The sequence below is a fragment of the Globicephala melas genome, chromosome 5, assembly GCF_963455315.2.
Source record: "Globicephala melas chromosome 5, mGloMel1.2, whole genome shotgun sequence".
Classification (NCBI taxonomy): domain Eukaryota; kingdom Metazoa; phylum Chordata; class Mammalia; order Artiodactyla; family Delphinidae; genus Globicephala; species Globicephala melas.
The window spans coordinates 63,435,251-63,458,231 of record NC_083318.1 but is presented as its reverse complement, the minus strand read 5'-3'; the positions used below and the strand labels follow the sequence as shown (position 1 = coordinate 63,458,231).

Here is a 22,981-nt window from a genome sequence, read left to right as displayed (position 1 = left end):
TGCAATCACTTTGCGATTTTGTGCATATGGTTTTACTTTTTTGGTCTGTTACTTCATTTGTACAACAGGTGTTAGACTAAATGTTCTCCAAAGTGCCTTTCAACTCTAAGATCTTATGGCTATGATTATCAGCAGTATCCTGGATAAAAGAAATTTTAAAGATCTCTTAGAGTCATGCAAATATAGTATCATAAATATTTGAAGCTACAGGACTGAAGTAAATTGTCAGTTTACTTAATTGCACAGATTCTTTTCAAAGTCCACTAGGATTTTTCAGATTTTATTTTCTTTCATTTAGAAAAGGATAAGAAAAAAATTCTGTTGTATATCAGCAAAAATAGTCCTCTCATCTTTAAATCTGATTTTAAGAGAAATGTTTTATGATGTTATTGTTCCTGAATTGTCACCAGTTCGTGTAGTTTCACTCCTATGAATTCAAACAATATTCTATCTGTGAAGAGAGGTCTTTCTTATAAAGCATCAGCACTGATTTTTGTTTCTATAAGGTAGAGAACAAACAGTAACTTTTGCTCACAACAGATGGAAATAATATATAATGCTCAAGATAAATACAAATAAAATTAAACTCATGGCACTTTAAACAACAACAACAAAAAATCTGATCTCAAGCAGTAACAACTCATTCTTTCTTTACTTTCAAGGACTCTATTTAAGGCCTCAAAATAAGTAGCAAAATATGCAGAGGAAATTTTTGTATATTCCAGCTGAAACTGTAAAAAGGGGAAACTATGCATGTAAATATGTTACTGATTGCTTTGAATATACCAACTAGATATCTCAATTCTAAAATAATGGTAATAATTATACTAATATTATTTATAACACATTTTATTTCACAGAGCACTTTTCTGATCCTCATAAAAATCCTGTGAGATAGAAACGATGTTATCTCCACTTGACAGATGAAGAAACCGAGGTAAGTGAATTTGCCAAGTCACCGAGTTTTAGGATGTCAGAGCCAGAACTATTAACATGTTATTAATTTATATACCATCAGAATCCAGCATTTAGTGGATACTTAATAAATGTGTGGCAAATGAATTAATCTAAATTTTCTGGTTCCTAGAGTCCAGTGTTTCTTTCATTAGCAGCTTTATTAATTCTTCAGTTGCTAGGATAGGTCTGCAGTTGCTAGGATAGGTCTGCAGCTGAGTCAAATAAAATTACTAACCTCAAAGCAACAATGTTACTTAATGGATGCAATTTAGATAGTCAGACCTTCTGGGTTGAAAACAAACAGAATTTTATTTTTGCTACTTTTCACCTTAACATTTCATAGGAATATATATAAAATAACCATATTGAATAGAATAAATAAGCTCATATTAATGTAATTAATAGATAAGCTCATATTAATGTAATTAGCATAAAGTGAATACAGTAGTCCCTCAGTATTCTGGGGACACAGGGTTGGTTCCAGGATTTGTGTGGATACAACATTTCACCTCAAATATGTAGTATTTGCAGATAACATCTACACAGTCTCCTGTATACTTTAAATCATCTCTGGATTACCTACAATACCAAATACAATGCAAATGCTATGTAAATAGTTGTAAATGCAACGTAAATGTTATGTAATAGTTGCTGGTACAGGATAGCTTCAAGTTTTGCATTTTGGAATTTTCTGGAATTTTTTAAAAAATATTTTCAATCTACACTTCACTGAAATTAAGATGCGGAGCCCACAGATGTGGAAGGCTGACTACTCAAAGTTGCAGCAATTACTGTTGTTGAAATTATGACCTTGATTTTAAATAATCAAAAATAGTTTACCTGTGGCGCAAGGAGAGGTAGCCTAATATAAGCCAAAAGTTTACTGAGATCTTTCCGTCTCTCTTCCAAATCATGACGGACCCAAGTAAGAAGTGCATTCAATATCGTCTCCTCACTAGGAATGTTCATGTCATCACTGGCCAAGAGCTTTGCAATTTCACTGGCTGGTAATAACACAAATTCCTGGTTTCGAATTACTTCCATGAAATGTTCCTAGAGGGAAAAAGAGCATATAATTGATATTGTTTCTTCTGTCCATCACAGTTTAAAAGAAACTAAACATTTTTTAATTAGATGCCAAAACACAGTTTATACTTCAGCCCTTCCTTACAATGTATTATTGCCTGCAAGGGAAAAAACACAGCAGAAAATAACATTTAAACTGTAATTATGTTGTTAAAATTCTTATTTCTATGTAAGTAGAATTAAAGCTTTGTATCATTTATTACAATTAAAAAATAAATTTGGGACTTTTAGGCATTGCTTTGCTCAAGTTAGGGAATAGTTTTGGCAAGTCTTTCAAAGGAAGATAGAAAAAATGACATAGACACTTTGTATGATTAACATCAAAAGTGAGTTTAGATTTGTGGTGCAGAAGATTTTGGCCAAGAGGGGAGCAAAATACCTGGGTGAGAATGAAGTTATTTCTCTTACCCAGAAATGGCCTCTAGGGTGGCTAAATTTCCCAAGACCATTCTGAACCACGGAAGTCTTCTCAGACTGCCTGGGAAGAGAATGTGTCCTTAGAGCTATCCATGAGCCAAACTGGCCTTTAAAAGTATTTTAATATTATTTATAAGACCACCAAGGATTTTAGGTCTGATTTGAAAACTTTAATCTCTTCTTACATGATTTATGTACAAAGTTCTTTTGGTCTCATAGGAAAAACAGCCAAAACAAAAATGTTGACCTACAGTACACTGGGACTCCAGAGCCTTAGACTGAAGATGACTCAGTTCTGGCTACATTCTAGAATCAGCCTCTTTATAATTTGAAATGGAAGATAAAAATGCCCTTAGATAATTTTTACTAGGCTATTATGCTAAACAATCTAAAGAGAAGAGAAATAGTCTTCTGTTGTAAAAGGTTACAAGTCTTAATGCATGGGCTGCTTACACAGTTATAATACAAACGCAAATGCTACAAGTATTGTCCCTTAATGTTTTTCTTATGCTTCTTAACGTACTATGGCTGTCTCAGCATACAGTTTTAATAAAAAAAGCTAAGGCTGTTTAAATCAGAGCCATTTAAAAATAGCTCAAGATATTTAAATTAGAGCTAGAGATAAGGACTATCAACAATTATCTTCTATATTAAGATGAAAATTGTATTTTCCACATAGCATCCAGTAACCCAAGTTAGGTACTGATCTAAGATATATCTTGGGTTGACATTTCACTCCTTTCCAAGAAATTCTTAAGAGGAAAACCATACATGAATAATTAACTACATTCAATTGCCTCAATTCATCACGATTTGTTAAAGATGCCCAAATGAATCTGTTTTAATATGACTGATTATCATTTTTCAGAAATATATTTTAATAAAACCTAAGGGCTGGAATGGCTTCAAGCAAATTGTACTACTCAATTGTATACCGACATTATAAAATGATTTGGTAACACACAGCAAGAGCTATAAAAATGCTGAAGCTCTCAACTCGTAGTTATACCACAAGTAGTTTAATCCTTAGTAAATAATTCACAAGAAGGGGAAGAAAAAGCTGATGCTTCTCTAATGGTGCTTCTTTGTATTATTATTTATAATAGTAAAAAAATGGGAAATAGCCTAAATGTCCAGCTCTAGGGGGTTGTAACTCAATTGACTATTATTCAGGCATTAACAATTTTAGGGACAAAGACCACATAGATAAATGGAAAGATATTTATTATATAATGTTAGATGAGATTCTGAAGAAATCAAAATAATATACATTTCTAATTGTTCAAAAGTATAGTGTATAGCACAGTCAACAGTTATACAACACTGAAGTAACTACTGCCATACTTTCAAATGGAATTAATTGCATTTTATCAATGAGAAAAAGATTATATAAATATTCATTTAATTAATAGTTTATTTGTTGATATATCTATTTCAGAACAATGCCCATTCCACTCTGGTATAATTTGTATTAAGTGAAAATGGGGTTTTTCAATACCTTATAGAAATACTACTGAACTCAAGGTTAAACACAAAGTGCTTTTCAAAAGTATTAATTTGGTTTTGAAGCAAGTATTTTAGCAAAATTCAATGTTTTTTACAGGTTTTCTAGAACAAGAAACAAAACTTAAAATTGTAAAATCAAATGTTTGTATTTATTTTATCAATCCACAATAACACTCAATATTTGTAATGACATAACCAGTCTTAAGATTTTTTTTTGTAGAGGTTACATGATGTCTTCCAGGTCACGTTCAGTGGCAGTCAGAACAAGAACAAAAGTTTCCAGATTTCAGGATTACAAGAAGGAACTTTTCATCCTTTTCTATTTGTATTCGTGCAGGATGAGTGAACATCCCAAGTATGTGCACTATTTGCTAATTGTGACAGTTGATTTCACTCTGTGGCATTGTGCTTACTTCATATTTTAAATCCATTTTACGATACAAACAGCTATCATGCTACCAAACACTTGCTAGCATTATGCTCTTTCCTCCTTTGGAATAGTTTTCAAGCACATGAAATTACTGAGGGATTTATTAAACTGAAGACTGAATTTTGCTATACATTTTGATTCCGTTCCCACAGCAACAACTCAAATCACACAACCTGCCTCTAAATTACTTATTGTTATTAGAATTCAATTTCACGTCTCTGTTGAAACTGAATAATGTCAAATAATGGCCTTGGGGAGAAAAAAACTACCACAACTAACTGGCTATGAAAATAGCTTTATAAACATCGAGCTAATTTAAATTTAATTTATATCTAAGCCTTAAAGGAGCAACTGTGCCTCTACTGTAAAGAACAGCAATGACCTAAATGCATACAAATGTTTGCATGTGAATAAAACTCCTTCTTAGGTAGGTAAGAGATATTACGTAAATTATGTAATGATTACAAAGGAAAATATCCACCTTTATTTTATTTATATTTATCTTATTCGAAAAAATATTTGAACCTGAGCTGTAAAAGTTAAACTAAGAAATCTACAGGGAAGAATAAAGACTGGAGGGGAAGATAACTTCAACCACCAGAGGGCAGAGAGCAGAAGCAAGAAGAACTACAATCTTGCAGCCTGTGGAATGAAAACAACATTCACAGAAAAACAGACAAAATGAAAAGGCAGAGGACTATGTACCAGATGAAGGAACAAGAAAAAACCCCAGAAAAACAACTAAAAGAAGTGAAGATAGGCAACCTTCCAGAAAAAGAATTCAGAATAATGATAGTGAAGATGATCCAGGACCTCGGAAAAAGAATGGAGGCAAAGATTGAAAAGATGCAAGAAATGTTTCACAAAGACCTAGAAGAATTAAAGAACAAACACCTAGAAGAATTAAAGAACAAACAAACAGAGATGAACAATACAATAACTGACATGAAAAATACACTAGAAGGAATCAATAGCAGAATAACTGAGGCAGAAGAACGGATAAGTGACCTGGAACACAGAATGGTGGAATTCACTGCTGCAGAACAGAATAAAGAGAAAAGAATGAAAAGAAATGAAGACAGCCTAAGAGACCTATGGGACAACATTAAATACACCAACATTTGCATTATAGGGGTTCCAGAAGGAGAAGAGAGAGAGAAAGGACCCAAGAAAATATTTGAAGAGATGATAGTCGAAAACTTCCCTAACATGGGAAAGGAAATAGCCACCCAAGTCCAGGAAGTGCAGCGAGTCCCAGGCAGGATAAACCCAAGAAGAAACATGCTGAGACACATAGTAACCAAATTGACGGAAATTAAAGACAAAGAACAATTATTGAAAGCAGCAAGGGAAAAACAACAAATAACATACAAGGGAACTCCCATAAGGGTAACAGCTGATTTCTCAGCAGAAACTCTATAAGCCAGAAGGGAGTGGCATGATATACTTTAAGTGATGAAAGGGAAGAACCTACAACCAAGATTACTCTACGCAGCAAGTATCTCATTCGACAGAGAAATCAAAACCTTTACAGACAAGCAAAAGCTAAGAGAGGGCTTCCCTGGTGGTGCAGTGGTTGAAGAGTCTGCCTGCTGATGCAGGGGACATGGGTTCATGCCCTGGTCCGGGAAGATCCCACATGCCATGGAGCAGCTGGGCCCGTGAGCCATGGCCATGGAGCATGCATGTCCGGAGCCTGTGCTCCTCAACAGGAGAGACCACAACAGTGAGAGGCCCATGTACCACAAAAAAAAAAAAGAAAAAAAGCTAAGAGAATTCAGCACCACCAAACCAGCTCTACAACAAATGCTAAAGGAACTTCTCTATGTGGGAAACACAAGAGAAGAAAAGGACCTACAAAAACAAACCCGAAACAATTAAGAAAATGGTCATAGGAACATACATATAGATAACTACCTTAAATGTGAATGGATTAAATGCTCCAACCAAAAGACACAGGCTTGCTGATTGGATATAAAAAGAGACCCATATATACACTGTCTACAAGAGACCCACTTCAGACACATACAGACTGAAAGTGAGGGGATGGCTGATTGGATATAAAAAGAGACCCATATATACGCTGTCTACAAGAGACCCACTTCAGACACATACAGACTGAAAGTGAGGGGATGGAAAAAGATATTCTATGCAAATGGAAATCAAAAGAAAGCTGGAGTAGCAATACTCATATCTGATAAAATAGACTTTAAAATAAAGAATGTTACAAGAGACAAGGAAGGACACTACATAATGATCAAGGGATCAATTCAAGAAGAAGATATAACAATTATAAATATATATGCACCCAACATAGGAGCACCTCAATACATAACACAACTGCTAACAGCTATAAAAGAGGAAACAGACAGTAACACAATAATACTGGGGGACTTTAACACCTCACTTACACCAATGGACAGATCATCCAGACAGAAAACTAATAAGGAAACAAAAGCTTTAAATGACACAACAGACCAGATAGATAAGGTACTTGTAGGACATTCCATCCCAAAACAGCAGATTATACTTTCTTCTCAAGTGCACACGAAACATTCTCCAGGACAGATCACATCTTGGGTCACAAAACAAGCCTCGGTAAATTTAAAAAAACGGAAATCATATCAAGCATCTTTTCCAACCAGAACGCTAGAAGATTAAAAACAAATCACCAGGAAAAAAACGTAAAAAGCACAAACACATGGAAGCTAAACAATACGTTACTAAATAACCAAGAGATCATTGAAGAAATGAAAGACAAAATCAAAAAATACCTAGAGACAAATGACAAAGAAAACATGACAACCCCAAACCTATGGGATGCAGCAAAAGCAGTTCTAAGACGGAAGTTTACAGCAACACAATCCTACCTCAAAAAAACAAGAATCTCAAATAAACAATCTAACCTTACACCTAAAGGAACTAGAGAAAGAAGAACAAACAAACCCAAAGTTAGTAGAAGGAAAGAAATCATAAAGATCAGAGCAGAAATAAATGAAATAGAAACAAAGAAAACAACAGCAAAGATCAATAAAACTAAAAGCTCGTTCTTTAAGATAAACAAAATTGATAAACCTTTAGCCAGACTCATCAAGAAAAAGAGAGAGCGGACTCAAATCAACAAAATTAGAAGTGAAAAAGGAGAGGTTACAATGGACACCACAGAAATACAAAGCATCCTAAGAGATTACTACATGCAACTCTATGCCAATAAAATGGAAAACCTGGAAGAAATGGACAAATTCTTAGAAAGGTACAAACTTCCAAGACTGAACCAGGAAGAAATAGAAAATGTGAACAGGCCAATCACAAGTAATGAAATTGAAACTGTGATTAAAAATCTTCCAACAAACAAAAGTCCAGGACCAGATGGCTTCACAGGTGAATTCTATCAAACATTCAGAGAAGAGCTAACACCTATCCTTCTCAAACTCTTCCAAAAAATTGCAGAGGAAGGAACACTCCCAAACTCATTCTATGAGGCCACCATCACCCTGATACCAAACCAGGAAAAGATACTACAAAAAAAGAAAATTACAAATATCACTGATGAATATAGATGAAAAATCCTCAACAAAATACTAGCAAACAGTATCCAACAAAACATTAAAAGGATCATACACCACGATCAAGTGGGATTTATCCCAGGGATGCAAGCATTCTTCAATATATGCAAATCAACCAGTGTGATACACCATATTAACAAGTTGAAGGAGAAAAACCATATGATCATCTCAATAGATGCAGAAAAAGCTTCTGACAAAATTCAACACCGATTTATGATAAAAACTCTTCAGAAAGTGGGCACAAAGGGAACCTTCCTCAACATAATAAAGGCCGTATATGACAAACCCACAGTCAACATCATTCTCAGTGGTGAAAAACTGAAACATTTCTTCTAAGATCAGGAACAGGAAAAGGTTGCCCACTCTCACCACTGTTATTCAACATACTTTTGGTAGTTTTAGCCACGGCAATCAGAGAAGAAAAAGAAATAAAAGGAATCCCAATTGGAAACGAAGTAAAACTGTCACTGCACATGACATGATACTATACATAGATGATCCTAAAGATGCCACCAGAAAACTACTAGAGCTAATCAATGAATTTGGTAAAGTTGCAGGATATGAAACTAACGCACAGAAATCTCTTGCATTCCTATACACTAACAATGAAAGATCAGAAAGAGAAATTAAGGAAACAATCTCATTCACTATTGCAAAAAAAGAATAAAATACCTAGGAATTAACCTATCTAAGGAAGTAAAAACCTGCACTCAGAAAATTACAAGACACTGATGAAAGAAATCAAAGATGACACAAACAGATGGAGAGATATACCATGTTCTTGGATTGGAAGAATCAATATTGTGAAAATGACTCTACTACCCAAAGCAATCTACAGATTCAATGCAATCCCTATCAAATTACCAATGGAAGTTTTTACAGAACTAGAACAAAAAAATTTTTAAATCTGTATGGAGACACAAAAGACCCCAAATAGCCAAAGCAATCTTGAGGGAAAAAAAGAGCTGGAGGAATCAGACTCCCTGACTTCAGACTATACTACAAAGCTATAGTAATCAAGACAATATGGTACTGGCACAAAAACAGAAATATAGATCAATGGAACAGGATAGAAAGCCCAGAGATAAACCCATGCACCTATGGTCAACTAATCTGTGACAAAGAAGGCAAGGATATACAATGGAGAAAAGACAGTCTCTTCAATAAGTGGTGCTGGGAAATAAGAATGAAATTAGAACACTCCCTAACACCATACACAAAAATAAACTCAAAATGGATTAAAGACCTAAATGTAAGACTGGAAACTATAAAATTCTTAGAGAAAAACATAGGAAGAACATTCTTTGACATAATTCACAGCAAGATCTTTTTTGACCCACCTCCTAGAGAAATGGAAATAAAAACAAAAATAAACAAATGGACCTAATGAAACTTAAAAGCTTTTGCACAGCAAAGGAAACTATAAACAAGACGAAAAGACAACCCTCAGAATGGGAGAAAATATTTGCAAACGAATCAACGGACAATGGATTAATCTCCAAAATATATAAACAGCTCATGCATCTCAATATTAAAAAAACAAACAACCCAATCCAAAAATGGGCAGAAGACCTAAACAGACATTCCTCCAAAGAAGACATACAGATGGCTGAGAGGCACATGAAAAGATGCTCAACATCACTAATTATTAGAGAAATGCAAATCAAAACTACAATGAGGTATCACCTCACACAGGTTAGAATGGGAGTCATCAGAAAATCTACAAACAACAAATGCTGGAGAGGGTGTAGAGAAAAGGGAACCCTCTTGCACTTGAAATTTTGGTGGGAATGTAAATTGATACAGACACTATGGAGAACAGTATGGAGGTTCCTTAAAAAACTAAAAAAAGAATTACCATATGACCAAGCTATCCCACTACCAGGCATACATCCTGAGAAAACCGTAATTCAAAAAGACACATGTGGGCTTCCCTGGTGGCGCAGTGGTTGAGAGTCTGCCTGCCGATGCAGGGGACACGGGTTTGCGCCCCGGTCTGGGAAGACCCCACATGCCATGGAGCGGCTAGGCCCGTGAGCTGTGGCCGCTGAGCCTGTGCGTCCGGAGCCTGTGCTCCACAACGGGAGAGGCCACAACAGTGAGAGGCCCACATACCGCCAAAAAAAAAAAGACATATGCACCCTAACGTTCATTGCAGCACTATTTACAATAGCCAGGTCATGGAAGCAACCTAAATGCCCATCGACAGACAAATGGATAAAGAAGAAATAGTACATACATACAATGGAATATTACTCAGCCATAAAAAGGAACGAAATTGGGTCATTTGTGGAGACGTGGATGGACCTGGAGACTGTCATACAGAGTGAAGTCAGAAAGAGAAAAACAAATATCATATAGTAACATATATATGTGGAATCTAGAAAAATGGTACAGATGAACTGGTTTGTAAGGCAGAAATAGAGACAGAGATGTAGAGAAGAAAAATATGGACACCAGGGAGGGAAAGCGGGTGGTGGTAGGATGAATTAGGAGATTGCGATTGACATATATACACTAATATGTATAAAATAGATAAGTAATAAGAACCTGCTGTATAAAAAATAAAATTCAAAAAACAACAAACAAACAAACAAAAATTTAAAGAGGGTACCAGTCTCCTTAAAAAAAAAAAAAAAAAGGCTTGGCGGTGGGGAATATTTCAAAGGACTTAAAAGATGTTAAGCTAATATGATGCTAGGTCTGTACAGTACTGCCCTGTCTACACAATCTCTATTTTTTCACTTGAAACACTTTGACATCATAAATAAGAAACATTTCTAAGAAGCGATTACACCACGGGGAGAATAAAGGTTCTGCTTTTGCCTGAGTGCTTTTGCTCACTCACTTAGATCACTCTGTTGAACAGAGTAAATCTAAATAATGATGATGATGACATCATTTATTGACTGGGTATACTATGTATCAATCACTGTTTTAAGTGCTAAACTTCTATTAACTCATTTAATCCTCACATTAAGCCCATGAAGTAAGCAGAATTAATCTTCCTCATAGTTACAAATATCTATTCTTATAATTTTTTCCAAATCTCTATTTCTCTAGTAGAAGATTCCTAAAGTACTGTTCAATCCCTTCACCTACAAACCAATTCAATGGAAGGAAGGGGGATGGAAGAGAGGGTAGACAAAAAAATATCTCCTAAATGTTGACTAAATCAGTAACATGGATAATGATATACGTGTATGTGAATGTTCACATTCTTTCTTCTCTCAGAAGCCGTATTGCCCTAAATGAAGCATTTAAAGCAAAAATTTCAATCACTGCCCAGGTGTGAAGACCCACGTGTAGCAAGATGGTCGTTCCTTAAAAATCCACACACCTCTGTTCCCCAAATCCTTCTACTATTAAGATGGTGGAGGCTGGTCCCAACAGTATGCCCTCAACATGCCCTTATTTTCTTGCTGTCCTTGATCAATCTATATCCATTATCCTCCAGGCTTCTGAATCAGAACCCCCTGTGTTTTACTTTGAGCACATAATTTGCTACAATTAATAAGAACATTTTTCTATGTAGCTAAAGACACTTCTAACATATAGTCAGATTTATCCTTAATAAAAAGTCTCCCTTTCATCCTCCTATCTTCTGTACTAATACTGCACCAATACCCTACAATCACCATCACCAACTTCCAACAGTATGTGGACAATTCTGAAATTCATCCATGTGCTACAAAATAAACTGTCTGGGGGAAATCCTGCTTTAAAAAGCAGCAGATCTGAAAATCTTGAATGGAACAGTCCTAGGCTACCGCTCTGCTTCTTAATACCGCCATGCTTCTTAATGGCTATAATAACTTAAGGCTTGACTCATAAATCCAGGAGAAATATTACTTGATGTTTTTTCCTCATAACTCAATGAAAATATGACAAACTACACAGTGAGCCTGAACCTCAAGACATATGGCAGAGCCATGGGAAGACAGCAACATGTAGATAAGCCTGCAACAATAAGGAATAAAGCAAAGAGCATATACCTTCTTGCTTTTCAAAAAATACATACCATAGTATAATTGTGAGCCACTTTATGCAAATCTGTACAACCTTGAGCATCAGCAAAAGAACGGATTCCAAGACAGTTGGATGGGTGAAGCTGTTTCATTAAAAACTTACAGCATGCTTCCACAACCTGTGAAAGCTGAAGAAGGCAAGCTGTAGATAACAGGCACTCAATATTATCTTCTTTTAATTCAAGGCGGCCTTAATGATAAAAAGAAATTCCATTAACTATGGAATTATATTAACTTTAGTTTATAAGGTAATTGGTGTTAACAGTAATAATTCTAAGCAAGAGCTCATTACATGCATTCCAGACATAGATGATTTAAGACATTCCAAAAAGAAAAAAAAGTACTAAACATGAAAAAAAACTATTAGCACTTTGTGACTTCTACTAAAATTTAAAAATTAATAGTTTGTTTCCAGAATTTTTAAAGAATGATTTAATTAGTAATATATCTATTACATATAACTAAAATTTTAAATACAATAATTAAAAAACATAACTCATCAAATTATTACATTAACGTTTTAAAATATCATTCAATAGCTTAATTATGATAACCATTTTAAAGGTTCTAATATAGAGATTTTAACCTATATACATACCACCAGGGGTGTTGATTATAACAGCAGAATTAACTGTTAGCTAAGGCAGGCTTTATTAAAAGCAGAAATCTGAAATCTAATAATACAACTTACATTTAAGAAGTTTTAAATTCATATTTTCAGATTTATTACCTGTATATGCATACTGAATCAAGGACCATAGTGAATTCGGTTCTACACCTTCCATTTTTATTTCTTCTTGCCTTGCTTCCCTGACATCATTAGTAAACATGGCAGCAAAATAATCTGAGACAGAAGAGAGCACCAATCTATGAACATATTAGAAGAAAAGCAACAAATCAGTGACAACGTCAAAGCTGATGTTCATTAGTAAATGCTGCTGCTTTCTTTTTCCTTATTTTTCTTTTCCTTTTTTAAAAAAATTTTGTTACCCATAGAGAGTGTTTGGTACTGAGAAATGCATTTTAAGTTTGACCAATTGCTTTATGCTCTAGCTCCTTCCTTTGAGTAACAAATTACCATTACTGAAAATTTTCTGCTGACATAAATGATTTACTCATTCACTACTTAAATATCCCTTTTTAACATCCTGAAAAAAAAGCTACAAGCTCACAGCATTAAACTGATGGTTAAAAAAATGGGGGGAAGAATGCAAAGGTTCTTCTTTTTATCACTTTTGAAAATAATCTAAGTTTTGTTTTAATTGTAGAGGTAGTCAATACATGGAAGACATTTGAGACTGGTTTTAGGTTATTTAAAAAAAATATTTATTTATGTATTTGGCTGCGCCAGGTCTTCATTGCCATGTGTGGAATCTTCGTTGCGGCATGTGGGATCTTTTAGTTGTTGGCATGCAAACTCTTAGTTGCAGCATGTGGGATCTAGTTTCCTGACCAGGGATCAAACCTGGGCCCCCTGCATTGGGAGCACAAGTCTTAGCCACTGGACCACCAGGGAAGTCCCTAGCAGGTTATTTTTAAACTTCATGATTTTTAAATTATGATAGTATATTATAATGCTTGTATTTTGTTATAAAATTATATCATTATCGCAATACAAAACTATACTTTGTATTTTGTTATAATACATTATTATATATTAGGTATGTCTCTGTCCAAATTATTGATAGTCACATATTAAGCAAAATAGGTTATAAACATATGTATTTGAAACGTGCATTTTTCATTTGATAATATGTCTTGAAGATATTTTCCATATCAGCACACTTACACAGATTTACTTTATTCATTTGTTAAAGAAGTAGAAATTATGATACAGATAATAGTTGAAGCTCTCTCTATGCTCCTCTCTAATTCCCTTCACCTCTCTCCCCAGGAGGGCACTGCTGAATCCTACGGTTTGCCAAACTGCTCTCCAAAGAGCTGTGCCAGTTTAGTCTAGCACCAGCACTGCATAAGAGTTAACCTTTCCCCACAATATTGTCGATGTCAAAATTTTGGCCACCTGCAAGGTGTTAAATGGTATCTCATTGTTGTTTTAATTTTCATTCACCTGATTGTTAGTGAGGTTGAAGGTGTTTTCAAATGTTTTTTGGCCATTCAGGTTTCTTCTTCTGAGAACTGCCCATTCATTCAGTTATTCACTGAACAAATAATAATGCACACCTAATAAATACTGGGCACTGTTCTAAATACTTGAGATGTATTAATACCTTCTCTTATGGAGTCTTATATTCTACAGGGAGACAAATACCCAGCAGAAGTAAATTCTATAGTACATCAAAAAGTGATAAGTGCCATGGGGAAAAAAGCAGGGTAAGGGCAAATGGGGAGTGGGTTTAAATAGGTGGTCTCATGGGAAGGTGACACTTCAGAAAAGACTTGAAGGAGGTGCAGGAATTAGTCACACAGGTATTTGGGAACAGCATTCAGGCAGAGCAGCAGCCAGTGCAAAAATCCAAAGGCAGAAGCGGCATGCCTGCCACATGCAAGAGACCACAAGGGGGTCAGTGTGGTTCAAGCAGAGTGAGAAAGGAGGGCAGAATGGTAAAGAGGTAATGGCAGGCTGGATCACATAAGCCACTGTGAGGAAATGGGCTTTCACACTGTGACATGAGGAGGCACTGGAAAGTCTGATCACAGAAGCAACCAGATCTAAGTTCCATTTTAAAGGATCACTCAGGGAGCTGTGTAGAAAATGGAATGTAAGAGGGAAAAGTGCAAACAGGGAGACTAGTTAGGAGTTTCTTGCACTGGTAATCCAGGTGAGATGGTGATGGCTTTCACAAGCATTGCAGGTAAGGTAATGAGTTTTGTTTTGTAAACAGGGAATTTGAGATGCCTGTATGAAATTCAGGTTGGAATATCTTTCTAATAAACCCATGCTCACAACATGGACTTTCTGTCACAATATATAGTAGCATCTCAATAAATATATGCTGAACTGAGTAACTGAAAACTTGAAGACCAAGACCATTTTTTCTAATTTTACTTTCGCTTTTGAGGGTTTAACAAAACTTTTGGGACACAGTATTAATTAGTTTTGAAAGGTATTATAAAAAAAAACCTTTGGGATCATAATGGTGATTAACACTGAACAATTAAATATGTAATTATTAGGAGAAAAATAATGAATCGTTATTTATTTAACAGCTTCCATTTCCTTTTCTTACATCAAGAAGTAATACTTCATTTCTGTTAAAGGCTTTTATTCCCTAGCACCACTGCTTTTCATATTTCTTGGAGGCAGGCAAACAGAAGTTGGAATAGATGTGGCTATTTAAAAACTCAACAGTTTTGCCACTCCATTCCACCAGCCTTTTTGTTTCTAAATACTCAGAGCTCTAATTTCTACTGAACTTACTGAAAGTTATTTAATAGGTGGAATGCTGCTCATAGTAGCTGAAATCTATACCAAACAATACTGATTTCAGGCTGGTATGTTTTGTTTTTATGCTTCTACAGAGGGAAAGTGATCCTTCTGGGGTCATTCAATGTGTAATAATTTCATATGCACTGTCTTCTTTGCAGAAACTCCATGAAATATACCACTTTACCAAAAGAGTCCATTGCATAATCAATTAGAACAAGTTACCTCAATATACATAATTAAATGATCAAGGAAATATTTCACACATATAGAAATTTAGAAAACAATGACCTGTGAGCTGGAATTCTGCGATCACCAGCAACTAGAATTACATCGCATAACTGTTTGTGTCTCAAATAGTTTTCCATCTTTTTGAATGTTTGTTCAGCATGATTAAGGGCTTGGAAGAATTCATCTGATGAACATGGCTCCATAGTATGGCAGGATGATACTGTCTGACTGCTATTGGAAGTCCTGAAAAGAAAGAAAACACACATTTTGAAAAGTCGCTAACACATTAAAAATATCTTTCCTATTAAGTCCTTTTAAATCCTTCAAATGTAATAGAAGCAACGCTATCAGTCTATATTAATGAACAATCATTCATCATTTTTGCCTTTGAAAATCAAATGATGGCTCAAATCATATGTGTGTCTTGCAAACACTGTGAATGTGATACCTTCTAGTTAATAGCTACATATATTCTTTGCCTGTTCCTGAGGTCTCTTCTCTTGTCAATACGACGTCTCTGCTGAAAAAGAGCCAAACTATATTCATATTGATAGTCATAGCTCCAACATTATATTTAAGGGCATAAGAGATCTTTTTTTTTTTTGCGGTACGCAGGACTCTCACTGTTGTGGCCTCTCCCGTTGCGAAGCACAGGCTCCAGACGCGCAGGCTCAGCGGCCATGGATCACGGGCCTAGCCGCTCCGCGGCATGTGGGATCTTCCCGGACCGGGGCATGAACCCGTGTCCCCTGCATCGGCAGGTGGACTCTCAACCACTGTGCCACCAGGGAAGCCCAAGAGATCATTTTTTGAAGGCAGAAAGGGAATTAAACTCTTTTGGAGATATAAACCCAAGCCATCCTTTATTTAAAAATGGGTTATGTTCACAGTTCATTTATAACTGTTTAGAATACAAAATATATTATAAAATTATAAATGAATTATAAATAATTATAAATTATAAATAATTATTAATAGATCATTATAAATAAATCATTATAAATCATTTGATTCTCTGACTAGTCTTCAATAGCCCAGGTAACCTATAACTTAGATTATAGCTTAAGAGAATTTGATGGCCTAACCCAGGTATCTAAAAATTATTTGAAATTTCCAAATTATAATTTGAAGAGTATTTGTTCTATATTTTCATTATGATTCATTGATGGAAATGGTGAAAAAGTGAAAAGATTGGGACTAAGAATGAAATCCTAAACCCATCCCTCTCCCCTAGATCCCTTCTCCAAGATCACTTGAATCAAGTAATCAACATCCCTTGGTTATACAATTAACTACAAAACTACCGACTATGCCGTAACTTAGTTATCATTTCTCATCAGATCTACTTTTAAGGATATAATGATTCTGATAAATGCTTTGTTGAATTAAGCCTCACTATATCTTAAGAGAATTTTCTTAATATAAATATCTAATATCTTACCAGGGACCAGCTGTCCTCTTGACCACCAACCTTACCCTCTTTGCTGATTTGTATTAGCTCTCTGGCTCCTAGGAATTCAAATTTTCTACTCCTATTTACACTCTCTGCTGAACATTTCGAACTTCTTGATTTGCTTTCAAGGCTTCAGTTGCTATCACATGTTAAATAAACATGTTATTTCAATGTGACAATTAATTCAGAGATTTTTGGGTATAGCAATCACTCCCACTGCTCCAAATGAAGGATCAAAAGAAGTGCAGGCTTCTGATTTGTAGTCTGTGGAAAAGCAAAGCTGTCCATTCACAAAAGGAACATGAAAGGGGTAGGAACAAAGCTACTCAGGCTTAAAGAGCTGCACAGCTTTCTAGCGTTTCTTGTTCTATTTTAAGAAATTTGGGACCTTGCACATACAATTTTAATAATGGAAGAATTTACTTAAAAAAAGAATTTGCTGCATATCCAGACAACTGTAGAACCTAGGTATCAGAACCATTATACACAGAATTTTTACATCTAGAAGGAACCTATGTAGTCATTTAATTCAACCCCCTTATTTTGCAGATGAGAAAATTTTGAGGCCCCAAATGGCTCAAAGTGATCAACCAAGGACATATAGGTAGCTGGATACAAAACCAGGGATCAGGAGGCATTCAGAATGTTGGTCAAATCACTCACAAAGGAATGGAAATTTTTGCTTACCTTTACCTTAAGGCATTAGTGAGTGCAAGGACCAAGGGTATGAAGGGAGAATGATAGTACAATATGAATGAGGATAATTTAACAATAACAACAACAACAAAAGACATGAGAATTCAGGATCTTAGACAAAAGTCTACTGCTCTGTTACTGCCCCTTAGCTAGGGTTAAGACAGCAAGAGTCTCTTAGTTTTCCATGGGGCAGAGATAACATCTCTATCTCTGGCTAATCAAAGGTTTTTAATACTCTGGCTCTGTGTAATTTATAATGTCATTACTTTCTTACTATTTCTTTTCCTATTATGTGTTTTGGTTTGGAAGCTTGAATTGGAGAGGTATGGGGTAGTGATTAAGAGCATTTTAGGAAGGTTCTAGAACTGTGCTGTCCAATATAGTTAGCTACTAGCCCCCATGTGGCTTTTTTTTTTTTTTTCCTGTACGCGGGCCTCTCACTGTTGTGGCCTCTCCCGTTGCAGAGCACAGGCTCCGGACGCGCAGGCTCAGCGGCCATGGCTCATGGGCCCAGCCGCTCCGCGGCATGTGGGATCTTCCCGGACCAGGGCACGAACCCATGTCCCCTGCATCGGCAGGCAGACTCTCAACCACTGCGCCAACAGGGAAGCCCCCCATGTGGCTATTTTAATTAAGAAAATAAAATTAAAAAGTTCTTTAGTTGAACTAGTCATGTTTCAAATGCTCAAGTAGCCCCATGGGGCTAGTGGCTGCCAGATTGGATGGTGCAGAGATAGAACATTTCCATCATTGCATAAAGTTCTATTGCATAGTGCTGATTCAACTCTGTTACTATGTATCTGGACGAGTTATTTAACTTCTCTAAGTCTTACCTCCAATAGCAATACAGGAATAAGTAATACATAGTATTTTCTTTTAGAGGATACTTCATGGGAGGATTATTAAATGAATGCATAACCCTAGCACAGAAAAAGTACACAATCAAGGTAAATAAACTCCTATTAGTAGATCCTTGCTTTTCAAAGGCCAGTGGGAAGGCCTGTAATCTCAGTCTTTTGTCTTATACAATGTTGTTTGTTTGGTTGTCTTCCTAAAAAACGATCGCCAACATTATCAATTTTTATAACTAAATTTCCTGATTCCTAATTAAAATGGCCTTTAACAAACCCAGTAGACATCCTAACCCACAATATAAACATCTGGGAATAGGCCATTTATGGAGCATTTAAAACATATTTCTCTGTGATTCCTACTAGATCTTTACATGGTGACAGAGGAAATATATCTAACATTTCTGCTTAGTTTTATATCTTTGATGTTACTAAGATGGTAAGTCATATTTCAAAGAATTGCATCATGAGATCATTCAAATCTTTTGTAACAGACGTTCACTGTAATGAACTCTACATTGCTGGATATTTCCAGGCTACCGGGAAACATTTAATTTTTAGCTTATTGTCCCTCTGCAGTAGGCTATGAATTTGTAAGTCAGAAAATGCCTAAACATAGAAAAGAGGCAAGTATCAAACAAATCAAGTCACCAACTATTTATAGAGTAACTCCTGAGATGCATTATTGCACCAGTTGTTAGAAACTGGGGATGCAAAGAAGGTATGATTTTTTTCTTTTAGTGAAGGGACTTAGAATTTGAAGACTTAAGTTTTATAAAGTGGAAAAAAGTAAACAGCAACACTAATACTTGCAATTCTTCAGATTTCACACATCTGTGCGCACACAATATGCACCATGGCCAATACTATCTTTTTATTAGAAACTATTTAGATTTCCTCACTATCATCACCAGAACTTGCATTAGGCTTTCTTAATGGAGTAATTTTTCAAAAAGAAGTTTTAAAAATCACTTCACAAGAATTATACTGTATATGATTTTGCGTAGAAAACAAAGCTGCATTGAAACTCTTAAGTGGTCTGTTGGCTCACTCCCCAGGTAAGTGATAAGCTGCCTCATAGCTTCTGGCATTCAGAATTCATGCTTTTGCCAAAGTGCAGATTACTATATCATGAATCTTTTGACATCTTTTACACATATTCAAAGTCACAAATGTAAAATAAGAATGTAAATTGCTTAGTGTAGGCTAGCAGTCTCTAAAAATATTTTTATGCATATCCTTTTCAGTATACTTTTAAGCATGTGCCCCAATATATGGATATTTATGAGTTTATAAAAGATATACATATGTCATTGTACAATTATTATTTATATTATAAAATAGAAAAAGAATAGATTTAAAAAATAAAATGTAAATAAACATTCTAGTATATATACATATAATTACCATTTCTCCAACAGATCATCTTGTACATCCCCAATTGGAATGTAACTGCGATCAGAATTTACAGAAAGGAAAGATCAGTATGGGCTGGTGATTGGAAAGGCAACAAGCAGCAGGTGAGATCTGAAATACATCTTAAGGTTTAGATGAGCAAGGAGGAAGAGAAGTTGGGGTTTTTCTTTTAAGGAGAGGACAAGGCAGGTGCATAAAGAGAAATGGCAAGAGGCAAAGAAAAAGAATACATTCACCTCTTCCCTTCTCAAGAGAAATACTTTTTCATTTTGGAATTTAAGGAGTTCTCTGCTGGTCCTGCAGTCAGAATATCTGTGGTGAAAAGAGTCAAATGTTGTTTATATAAGAATCAGATTTTCTTAAACAATAACCAGTGTGAAGGAGAAGGGCCAGTGGGCCCTCTCATACAATGCTGCTGAGAATTAAAAGAGGAGTAATGTTCCTGAAATAACTTTGAGAATACAGATCAAAAACCCTAAAAACGTGCACACCCTTGGGACTTTATCCAGAGGAAATGGTCATCTGTATGTAGAGATCTAACTATGGGGACGGGGTTATCACAGGTTGTTTCTAACAAGAAAATACTGGAAACAATCTAAATTCCAAAAAAATTCGAATATTGGTTAAATAACCAAAAGGTATGTCTGTGCAAGGGAGAATGATGCAGCCATTCAAAAAGATACAGGAGAACATTTAATGACATAGCAAGCTGTTTTACTGGACACTGCTTTTGCCTATCCAGGATTCTTTCTATGGTAACAGACCCATCTCGACCTTTTGGGAAACCACACATACCCTACCTCAGTTCACAGGGCTTGGGCAGAGTTGAGTCTTCCCCCTGGGCAGAGGTGAGCAAGCAGCTGAGGCCTGGCCAACAAGAGTATCATATCTTCTGGTTATAATGATTGATTTGGGTGGACATAAGATCCAAAGAAAACCAATGAGAGTCCATTTCAAGATGTTTGTTGGTACTCTTGGAAAAGAGTCACTCTCTTTCCATTGAGGAGGTTAAGCTGATAAAAAGTAAACTTGGAGCTACTAGTGGCTTTTTGCTACCACAAAGAAAGCCTGCCTAAGGAAATGCCACCACAAAGGAAAACAGATTCTAAAGAGGGGGAAAAAAAGGATTTCTGGTGTTATTTGAGTATCTGGATTCATCATGTCTAAAGTTGTTTGAGTTTTTATTTACTTATGTGAATCAAAATGTTCTAGTTTTTTGGGCTTCCCTGGTGGCGCAGGGGTTGAGAGTCCGCCTGCCGATGCAGGGGACACGGGTTCATGCCCCGGTCCGGGAAGATCCCACATGCCGCGGAGCGGCTGGGCCCGTGAGCCGTGGCCGCTGAGCCTGCGCGTCCGGAGCCTGTGCTCCGCAACGGGAGAGGCCACAACAGTGAGAGGCCCGCGTACAGGGAAAAAAAAAAAAAAAAAAAGTTCTAGTTTTTGCTTGTCAGTTTGAGTTGGGGCTTCTGCCTTTTTTGACCAAAGGAGTCTTAATTTTATATTTACATTAGGGCAAAAAAGGTTACAAAATAGTATGTACAATAAGATTCAGATTTTTATTCTAAAAATATATTTTTATTCCATACTTACCTAAAATATACTGGAAGGATACTTCCTCAAATTGTTAATGGTTATTATTTTGGGGTGGCAGGGTAATTTGTAATTTTTGTTTTTCCATTTTTGCTTATCTCTATTTGCTCACGTCTCAGTGGTAAAAATAGTAAATAATATGAGAAAAAAATCATTAAATAATTAGATCCAAAGATTCCGAAGAGTTCTATCCAGCTGTCCTCACCTCTTGCACCCTGTTGATTTTAACCTCCAAACCATTCTTCACATCTACCACAGTAATGAGTTTTAGCTGGACACATGGCTACCCAGGCAGAGACCACAGCTGCGCCTCCTCCTTTGCTACTAGTCGTGGCCATGTGATTAGGTTTTCAACAATGGCACGTGAGCAGAAATGATATATGCAACTTGTGTTATTTGCTTAATGTCCTCCCTTTTCTTTCTTTGGTCCTTCCCATAGGCTAGAATGCAGAGGGGAGCTGAGGAAGCTTTGACCATAAAGAAATAATAACACCCTACAGGATGGAGAAACAATATAGAAGGAATCTGGGTCTCTGAGGGAACCTGTGTAGCAGAGCTACCTGTCTGCCCTGGGTCACTTCCCCATTTGTTAGGTGACAGAGAAATAAACTTCTATTTTATTTGAGCCACTATATTTCTGAATCTCTTTGTTATATTATCTTAGCCTATTCTCTACTAATATATTCCCTAAAGTGAAATGGCCAAATTATATGGCTCTGTGCATGAGTGATTATGTGGTGTGTGTATGTGTGTGCATGTGTATCATTGTTTTCATGCCTAATATATCTAATTCTAAAAATGTAAAACTTCACTATCCAGTTCCAACTAGATGAAAATAAAATATAAGCAATAAGTGTCATAAAAGATTCTTTTGCCTTAAAAATCTGGACTTATAAATACCAGTTGTGCAACTGTAATGCTCAACATCTTTCCTAAGCTGATTCTTTCCAGGAACTAACATGATTCCAATAAATTCCTATTCTGTTTAAACCAGCCAATTTCAGTTGCTTAAAACTAAGAACACTGATTGATACAGTGTACAGACAGGCTTTAGAGGGCTCACGAATTCCTTGAACCCCATATGAGCCCCATATGAAATATTTAACACACACATGTGCACATACGCACATGTATGTGCACACACACATACAGACGGTTTTCTGGGGAGAGTTTCCATGGCTTATGTCAAGGGAATCCATGATATGACTTGGGCATACACATGTGAGGGAGGACAATGCAATACATCCTTCCCAGATACAAGTACAATATAGTTGAACTTCTTTGCCATCTCTGGAAGCAAAATTTTTTTCATGTGGAAACATAAGATTTTAATTTTAAAGTAAACCAGAATTAATAGAATGGTTCA

At 35.9% G+C, this 22,981-nt stretch overlaps 1 protein-coding gene across 2 annotated transcripts in view; it reads right to left on the bottom strand.

Moving 5' to 3' along the window:
- KLHL5 (kelch like family member 5) overlaps positions 1–22,981 on the bottom strand; it is a 74,206-nt gene that overhangs the window by 27,548 nt on the left and 23,677 nt on the right. For both annotated transcript variants that reach the window (XM_030881046.2, XM_030881047.3), the window contains 4 exons: positions 15,670–15,852; positions 12,721–12,857; positions 11,984–12,180; positions 1,798–2,010 (listed from right to left, as the gene is read on the bottom strand). In XM_030881046.2, coding sequence (XP_030736906.1) covers positions 1,798–2,010; positions 11,984–12,180; positions 12,721–12,857; positions 15,670–15,852 — 730 coding nt within the window. The remainder of the gene's footprint in view (positions 1–1,797; positions 2,011–11,983; positions 12,181–12,720; positions 12,858–15,669; positions 15,853–22,981) is intronic.